This window comes from Gavialis gangeticus, unplaced genomic scaffold, assembly GCF_001723915.1.
Source record: "Gavialis gangeticus isolate Ggan-Ray unplaced genomic scaffold, GavGan_comp1, whole genome shotgun sequence".
NCBI classification, from domain to species: domain Eukaryota; kingdom Metazoa; phylum Chordata; order Crocodylia; family Gavialidae; genus Gavialis; species Gavialis gangeticus.
This window is the reverse complement of record NW_017728997.1, coordinates 32,179,158-32,188,874: the sequence shown is the minus strand read 5'-3', so window position 1 is coordinate 32,188,874 and position 9,717 is coordinate 32,179,158. Positions and strand designations below refer to the sequence as shown.

The window sequence follows — 9,717 nt, the reverse complement described above, 5'->3', positions numbered from 1 at the left end:
CTAAGGCCTATAGTGCTGCAACAAGATGTACTGTAAGTTTGAGAGGTTTATTCTCAATAGCATTCACAGGGCTGGCTTCTACTCCCATTCATTGCAACTGCAAAACTCCCACTGACTTCAGTAAGGAGAGAAGGAATGGGGGCCCCTTTTGGCCCTATTTCAGCCCTTCCTTACCCAGTCACATACTCCAGCAGGTATGTTGTTAGTATAAAAAGAAGCAGCCTGTTATTTAGATACTTGGCCCTAAATTACAATCTCCTTTTTCCTTCCAGGTATGGCTGCTGGTGAAATCTGTCTTGGAAGGAAACAAGACATTCAGAGACACAGACAAACTAGACAGATCAGAGTAATCTTGGAGTACAGTGGGTTATTTTCTTTGGAGTGTTACATCATTTTTAGTGTGTAAAAGTACATGGTAATTTAAAGCTGGTAAATACTTTTTCAGTGTGATTGTTTGCTTCTATGATCAAATGAGGCATAGACTGAGGTCAACATTTCATATGTGTCCATTATCTCCATCCTGCAAAGCTCCAAGACCAGCAAAAAGTGACAGATTTTCTGAGATAAAGCTTCGTGACATACTTAAACATGTCAGTATCCTCAACAATGGCAAAGGGAATATTCACAAGCTTAAAGTTAGGTATAGGCTCCCCCTTTAATGGGGCCATCTTTCCACCATGGGGCACAAGTCCCACGAATGTTGATTATTGTATGTGACAAAATGAATATCCTAAGTTGCTGGGTTTGATTGGGTGCTTTTCTGCTCCTCCTTTGTTCTGGGTCTAGTTTATAGATTTAGGTGATTATAGCTTAGAATCCAATGAACTCAAAGGTGGAAAACAGATATCATTCTCAAGGACACTAACGACTGCTGTAGGTGAGCCTGTTAGGGCAACAAGCAACTGTATAAACAGAACAAAGAGCAGACCAGAGAATTACCGAAGAGGATGGCAGTAGCCAACAGGTACTATCTGGGACCTGGCTAGTCAAAACCCTAATGCTGCAGCCCCTGTGATGCATTCTAGTTGTTCAAAGGGATTTTTTTTCAGCGTCAAAATAATGGGATTGGGAAAAAACTGTGCTATAAATGTGGAGAACCAGAAGATGAACTAAGGTCCTGCACTAAGTTGCAGTTCTCTTAGTAATTGTTAACTACTGTGAGCTGGTGATTTCACACGCAAGGGCTTGATTATGCAGCTAAAGGTTATTATACCTGTGTAGTTAAATTGTTGCAACTCCCCAGTAGTTACACCTAGTCCAGAATGAGAGAGGTGGGCCTTTTATTTGCTTGTCTGCTCAGCTTAAACCCATTCCAATGCAACATGAACTGAACAAAGAAGCCACTTCAGAGTAAGTGTCCATATGACTGGATATACCAGTATAACATAGTGCAGTTTGCAATATGTTTGTGAAGTGACCATATGACAGGTCCATATGATGGGTTACACCAGCATAACATCTGCAGTATCAGTTAATATTCTTACGTAGATGAGCCCTGCAGTATTTGTCAGTGAGGCTTCATTTTGCCCCAGGAGTCAGCCTCTAGTCACAGAGTAGCTCATGAAAGACAGGAAGAGAACGCCTTACCAAGCATCTCAGTTTTTTTACCTGTAAGCAGATCATGAGAGAACACCTTCATTATAGATGCCAGTATTTGTAGCCAGGTTCAGGAACAGTAACACCTCTAACTAGAATGAAGAAACCCACTTAGAAGAGAAAGAGAAGGACTTTCCTGAGAGCTCAATGGTAGAAGGCTGGGCCACAAAATTAAAAATCCCAAAGCACCTCATTTCCAGTTCTGAGTCCCTGTACTTCCCACATGTCTTAATGCTATATGTGTTTATGAACACAGGAAAGTCTTTTTGCAGGTTCTCAGAAGAAAACTCACAGAAGAAAAGCATAATGTATGATCAAATTACATTATAAAGAAAGTTGAGATGCAAGTTAAAATGCATCTTTTTGGCCATAAACAAAAGCACATTGTGCAGCTTTGATGACTGTTTCTAAAGTTCCTGCCAAATATGTTGGGCTACTATAGTTTCCTGGCAACACAAAACTGATAACTTCAATGAAAATGAAAAAACAATGCAAATTTTAAAAATCTACTTCATGTTCTGGCTAGTTCTGTCATCCTGATCGCAAAGAAAATCAAACAGCCATAGGTTGAAATCTACATTAGCTCAATACATGCTAACAAAGATGAACAGTGTCCAGAACCTGAACATGGGCAGGCTAAGCTGAGGTATAAAAGAAGGCAGTCAGAAAATACTGCAAGGAACCAGCAACTGGTGAGCCCTGTATGGATTAATGCCCATTTGAACACATGCAGTACAAAGAATACAGGCAGAAGAGACAACCCTGAAATAAAGGATCCAGTCCATTTCTTACTAAGGCTTTGGGTTGACTTGCTTAAGTGTCACCATTACATTAACTATTAAAAAAGACAGAATTATATATCCTTTAAACTATCCTGTTCCTCTACTCCAGTATAAAACACAAGGTACACAAAGATGGCTTAAGTTCTGTCATCAGTCATCACTTAAGATAACATGTCAAGGTTTGTATTAAAAACATTATCCAAATGATAAATATTTTAAAATAAGCATTTACAAAAATAAATGGTCCATTCCGTTAAGAAAGGAGATATATACACCTATATATGTGTGTTTGTGTGTGTATATAATATATATATATAGCTAAGCTTTAGAATGAACCTTGAGGCAGCATATTTACAGCTAAAGTGAGTTAATTAACTCTTTGGTATAAGAATATAGTGTGCACGTGTGTGTGTGTGTGTGTGTGTGCGCGCGCGCGTGCACTGCGGGTTTTCTTTTGGCAGGTATACTTTACAGACAACTGAAGGAAACAACTTTTCTTCATTTGTTCCTTGATGTGTCTTCCAGGTACAACATACAAATATTTTTAACATGTCTTCCTATGATAATAGGAGAAAATCCCAGTATTTTCCGGGCTCCTCCTATAACTTTTGTACCTAAAACAAAAACAAAAGGTAGAGAAAAAAGAAAAGTGAGTTGACTGGTAAGTCCAGTTGTAGTCAACTGCACTTATGTTTGCAAACCTTCTATACAAAAATGCCTTCTGTAAATTAACTGAAATTACAGTGTGATATTCATGTCAAAAAAGGCCAACTGTAATCCTTGCACACAGACAGAGGGGAACAGCAGGTAGAAAGAATAGTCCCTTCCTGGCATTGTTCATTAATGAGGCTGGGTTATGAAGCACAATAAGTTAACAACGATAATGCAATGATCAAGGACCACTGACAACATAGGAGAGATCATCACATTTGCTTCTCAGGAAGTAGGGTGCTGCAGGAAGCAATCAGTGTTAGCCTACAGGAATAAGCAGTGTTACAAACACCCACATTTCCTATAAAGAAAAAGATTAATACCCTCATAAAATTAAATTACAAAATAATTTACCAACACTTTTATGGCCCAAACATCTCCACCAGGAGAAGCAATTAAGGCTGGAACACTCTAAGGCAGGATTCACAAGCCCTGTATTAGCCCTTTCATGCCACCTGAATAGTTTGAAGGGCCACAATCCACCCTCAGATCCTCAGCAGAGAATATCTGGTGTAGACATCAGTGTCACTGCCGGATATTGTGCCACTACTCCCTACCAATATAAAGGACGGAAAGGGGCTATGGTAGAACTCAATTTTGTACCCAACTGTCACAGGACCTATTAAGACAGCTTTTGATAATGTTGAAGCTTAACTTTAGAAGAAGGGAACTGTTACCAGCTCCCAGACGTTCCCTGTTCCTCCCATACTGATATGGAGAAAAATTCAGGGCCAGGTGAGACTCTGTCTCTCACTGTCTTTGCAGTTAAATTGTGAAAAGCAAGAGGCACTCAGATAACATGCTGGGGGACTCAATTAGGTTACAAACCAACAGATATTTAATTAATATTAATTTAATCAGTAATAGCTATTTAATGGTAATTTATATGTAGTTGATTTCCATAACAATCTATCAATATTTATAGCTGATTCTCTTTCTCAGATATTGATGTACTGTATCCACTTCATTACATTGCAAGGATAAAAGGTTATATCAACTATTAAATAAGAGCCTTGTTCTTCAATCCCTAATCTATAGACATATGAATAGAAAAACAAACTTTGCAGCATAAACCTCATGCCAGATGTGCACGAAGAAGCAGGGCTTATAGTGGGCTGCACTAAAATGGAAGCTTTTGAAAGTATAAAAAGTAGTATTTAATTCATTTCAGAGTACATTTGCAGCTACCAAGGCAAAATGGAACCACTCTTAAGCCTTTTTTTTTTAAATCAGGTCAATTCAATATGGCACAGGTTAACTTGTTACACGTATCCATGACTTTACTGGTGTTCCCCTGAAGCCAGTGGAGTACTCATGTTAGCAGTAAAGCCTTTTTCCTATAACAGGCAGGCTTACTGGTGACTACAGTTTGCATATTTACAGGACACTCAATACCAAGTAGAGCCAGGTAAAATTTGTTTCACTAATATTAGACTTGTTGGAAAAGGTTTTTGGAGGGATGCAAACAAACTATTTGCAAATTCAGATGAAAATCAGTATTGTTTCATCTGAGAAAATGGGGGAAAGAATGGAAAATGTTGTTGGTAATTTTTAAATATTTTTGTTTCAGAAATGCCAAAATGTTCTGTTTTGACATGATCAGAATGAAAGTTTTTATTTGGAAAATGGCATTATTTCCTTAGAAGCTTACCCAAATTAAAAGAAGAAGGGTAAAAGGTTCATATGCATTCAAAAGATTTAATTTTAAATTAAGTTTTCTTTTTGGTTTTTCAGTAAAGTCAAAAAATCAACCTTTGTTTTACCTGAACAAAATTTCTTTCCTGAGTCCTTACTTTGTCACCAAACTAAAAAAGTCTCTTCTTTTCCCAGGTGTGTTCCTAATGTTTATTCATGAATCAAGAAAAGGTACATGGGGACAGGGAGAATACCTCAAAAACCTACTTTTATGTGCAAATGCTTGCAGACCACTAAATTAAAAAAGACTCTTGTTTCTCTATATAATTGAGGTATAGGTATCGATCAGATGCTGGAAGGTCTGAGGCAGAGGACATCCATTAATCATTCAAGTAGTCCATTGATTACCATTGCACTATCCATGTAAGAAATAGCTTGAGGATCAGCCCCCAGAAGACATCCCTTTGCTCTTTCAACTGTGGTCCAGATCTTACCTGTATCCCTCATGCATAATTCCCTGTGATGGAAATGGGTTACATCTGTGTGTGAAGGGAGTGCAGCACCCAGGCCTACATTCTCATAGCATCTAGCTATTTTTGCATCCTACACCAACTGTACAGATCTGACCAGCCTGTAGTTTATTTTTGAGTAACATTGTTTTAATGGTTATTTTGAGAAGACAATTTTCATAGACTATTAAGTTGAAATAAGGGTTGTTTCACATACTACCACCTCAATCATTTATGGCTGGCCTGAGCCTAGAAAGCCCATCAGGGGAGTGTGTGGTAAAGGTACACCAGCTCCTATAGCCAAAAGCACACAAGAAGTGCTGTGCTTGGCATTTTACATTTGGTTGTTTCTAATGCTCCAGCTCAAATATTATCATTCAAGATGTACAGTTATCCACAAAGAGTGCCTTTCATGCTAAAGGATCCTAAAGTGTACTTCACACCCACTACACATGCACCACCTCCTTCCTACAATGGAACCTCTTCCACAATTAAGCACAGGAGCTACTTAATAGTGAATATTTTAGAATCAGAAATGAAAAGAATATCTTTGCTTCTCATGATCAGTTGCTGAAAGTACCAGCACCAGATAGACTGCTAGTAGCATCTTAAAGCATTTAAAAAAAATGTTCCACTTTGGAGCCAGAAGATTTTGGATCTGTTCTGGAACTGCCCTTCTGCTCACTGAGAGAAATTCACATGACTATGGTTTAGATAAAATAAAAAGTGCCCCTATTTCTGGGATCTTCCATAAGCGATCCATGAGCTCTTTTTTACTTATAACCTAGCATTCTTGAAGTGCAGGTTGTATCCCAACCTCATTAAAGAATGATGACCCCTTAGACTAACTCTATTATATAAGCAGCCTTTGTTCATGTTACACAGAGAGCTCTCCAAAATGCATTTGGTGACTGAAGATAAAAACACCCATTCCAAAAAGCTTCAGAGCAGATTACCTGAGTTACAGCAATACATGAATAATGCGAATCCTGCAGCAACACTAAAACAGGCGAGGAAGAACATGGGACCTAGTGAAGACAAAGGAGAAGAGACTGTATTAAAACAGAACAGAGGACTGAAAGTTTAACTCATCAGAATTAATGAATCATTGTTATTACCATGCATGGCTAAGATTATTCAAATGAAGTTAGCACAATCATAATTATGCATATTCTGTACCTAATGTACTATAAAATACCATTACTATATTCTATTATAATTAATTTGTATTTCATTTACTCTGACATTACTGCTGTTAGAGCTTCCCATCTTCTAATTAGGTACCTCATTTTAAGTTCTTATTAAGCTGTAAGTGAGGTTTCTCTAGAGTGTTTTATACTCATAAAAGGTCTACTCTGCAACAACATCCTGAAAGATGTATAAAAGCAAAAAAGTGAGAACCAGAATGTGATACCTTCCCATACAGTCAGTAACACTTAACTCTACAAGTAGTTCCATTGATGTTCATGAGCTACCTGTAGGTAAGGCACTATTCAATGAGAACAATTATGCCCCAAATAAGTAGTATTTTCCACAACATTTCGTTTTCATTTCTATACTTTGTATTCTTTGTCATACTCTTATCATTGCTCCCCACCAAAGCATACTGCTCATTACAGGTCCTGTCCTGCTGTGCTCTAGTCAAAAAGCTTACTCTGACTTCAGTTACCATGACTTTTTAAAGATTTTATTCTATGTGAGGACCGTGTGATTAAACCTGGTGAAAATAATTCAGCCAAGAGTGCAGAACAAACACCAGCCATTGGTTAAATCGTTCAGATTCAGAGCACAGGAACAGGGAGATTATCCAGCAGGGGAGCCATTTGGGTGCTGAGCTGGGCTGATGATTCTGCATAGCCTTGATCCAACCCTAAATTTTAAGCTTTTTAAAAAATAGTTAACCTAGTTACATTTCTAAATGAAATGTAATTTCAAAAAGAAAAAGTTAAAGGCTTCATTTGAACTTTTCTGAATTTTTCCCACTTTTTTCAGCTAAAACTGTTCACAAATTTGTCAATATTTTCCCTTTCTCCCAACACTACCATTTTCACCAAATTAATTAAAAATCATGCCTTGTTCAAGTATGGGCATGGAGGGCCTGAATACACTGAGCAGCCACCAGGCCAAGCAGCAGTGCACTGATGCATATCGTGCTGTTCTGAGTATATGACCTCCAGAATTAAAACCTGTGCAGCTGCGTTGGCATGTTGCTGCAAGCAGGATAAGTGGGTCTGCCATTCAGCAGTACTAATTCACCTATTACAGCACTGTACTAACATGGCTACATTACTTGCTGGTCAGGAAACAGACATATGGAGCAGTGCTGCAGCCTGGTGTGGTGAATTTGAAGGGCAGATATGTCCCAAATGAGGCAAATGTAAGGATTTTAATAGTCCTCAATAAACAATGTTAAAGTTCTCAATTACTTATTTACTGCCAGGAACTCAGTGAGGGTCTGCCAAGAATTCAAGCAACATTTGTAAAAGCATAGAAAGTGACGGGGGGGGGAGGAGCACGCAGGAAATTGAAGACTAGTTAAAAATATAATGCAATCAAAAAAATGTTGAAATAAATATTGCCTAAACTCTACCACCTCTTGAATGTTATGGCACTAGTCTGACTGGCAGAATAAGATCACCCCCAATAAACCACTTATATTTACAATAAGGATATGAGAGAACATAAATTAACTTATAAAACAGACTTCATCTGAAAGTGTCATTCCATCCAATGGTAGTGTATGTATTTTATTTACCCCTGTCATTTAGAATATATTGCTCCTTGTCAGTGTCTATCCCTGTGGAATCTGTGGTTTCTAGGAATAAAAGTAACACACCAAGAGTTAGTAGGAAACTCAAGCCAACACACTTCTGTATCAATCATGCAAAGTTAAGAGAAAAGCATGTAATACCACTTCTCAGAGAAATATTCAGTTTCACATGAAAAAATCCTGCCCCCTTTCTCCCACAAAGGTGTGTCACTGCTGCAGTTCAATTAGGGAGAGTATTAAAGACATACTTCACAATTATCATTTGAACACAGCCAAAAAGATTTGTGACTATATACTGTTCATCCAGCTACGATCTCAATCATGTGCATAGATTTAAGCATCTATTAGGACTTTAGGGGTAATTATCAAAACAATACACATTTAAATTTACACATGGAAAATGCCTTGCTGGATTGAGGCCAAAAAAATAACCCAGCCAGATTGTTCTGTACTCTCTCCTGTTCAATATGAGTAGATCTGTTGACGCCCATAGATGTGCTCTATATGAGAAAGAATGGCCCTACATTACAAAGGCTTTGTCATACTGGGACAAACTTTAAATCACAAAAACTTTTGGGAACTATGAAACCTTCTAGTGTTTGAACAAGGACTAACTCCTATCCCGCTTCTTGCCCTACAGTCGAAGCATTGAGTTCTGCTTGTGTGTCAAACACAAAAAAACCCATCTCCCAGGTAACATACTATGCTCCAAAACATCAGACACCAAACTGTGCTGTCACATACAGACAGATGCAACTATCACCGAAGTCACTGAGTGCTGTGTTAAAATTTGGTGCAGGCGATTTGTCCATAGATCAGTATTTTCTGTAAAAAAAGCTTGCAGGCTGGATTTCCTTTCTACCCCATGCCCAATAATTAGGGACCTACCAAATTTGAAGGAGCTGCCCTCCTATTTTGTGGGCACAACACGGGGCCTGGCAGCCATTTTGTGGGGGGAGTGCATCACCCCTCCCATACCTCTGATTGGCTGGGGGCAGTGGCCCCACCCCTCATCAATGATTGGCTATGAGGGATGTCCGTCCTGCAGCCCTGCCCCTTGTTACCAAATGATGGAGAGGGTGGGGCCACATGACAGGCAGCCCTCAAGCCAATCAACAGCAAAGGGTGGGAGTGGCAGCCCCAGTTACCCCTCTGGGAAGGCAGCATTTTATTTTACTTAAGTTTGCTTTTTATTCCAAAGATTTGATGAGCAATGTCGGATTTCTTGGAATACATGAAATCTGGGAAATTGTGAATTTAGTAGGTCCCTACCAATAATTCATAGTTTCATAGTTTCTAGGGTCGGAAGGGACCTAAGCAGATCATCGAGTCCAACCCCCTGCCATGGCAGGAAAGAGTATGGGGTCAAATGACCCCAGCAAGGTGTTGATCTAGCCTCCTCTTAAAGAACCCCAGGGTAGGATCCAGCACCACTTCTCTTGGAAGCTGGTTCCAGATCCTAGCCACCCTGACTGTAACGTAGCGCCTCCTGATGTCTAGCCAAAATCTACCCTCTGCCAGCTTGTGACCGTTATTCCTGGTCACTCCTAGTAGTGCTCGGGGGAACAGGGACTCCCCCAATGCCTGCTGGTCCCCTCTGACTAGTTTCTAACAGGCCACTAGATTCCCCCTCAGCCTTCTCTTGTGGAGGCTGAACATGTTCAGGTCCTTTAGCCTCTCCTCGTAGGGCCTGCCCTGCTGCCCCCTGATCATG

General features: G+C 39.4%; 1 protein-coding gene across 2 annotated transcripts in view; it reads right to left on the bottom strand.

Moving 5' to 3' along the window:
* Positions 1-2,797: 2,797 nt before the first annotated feature.
* CARD19 (caspase recruitment domain family member 19) overlaps positions 2,798-9,717 on the bottom strand; it is an 88,127-nt gene continuing 81,207 nt past the window's right edge. Inside the window, exons 4-6 of one of the 2 annotated variants that reach the window (XM_019505035.1) lie at positions 7,989-8,048; positions 6,190-6,261; positions 2,798-2,992 (exon numbers count right to left, since the gene is read on the bottom strand). In XM_019505035.1, the coding sequence (XP_019360580.1) occupies positions 2,877-2,992; positions 6,190-6,261; positions 7,989-8,048 (248 nt within the window). In that variant the 3' untranslated portion in view covers positions 2,798-2,876. The remainder of the gene's footprint in view (positions 2,993-6,189; positions 6,262-7,988; positions 8,049-9,717) is intronic. The other variant, XM_019505036.1, reaches the window with a different exon arrangement.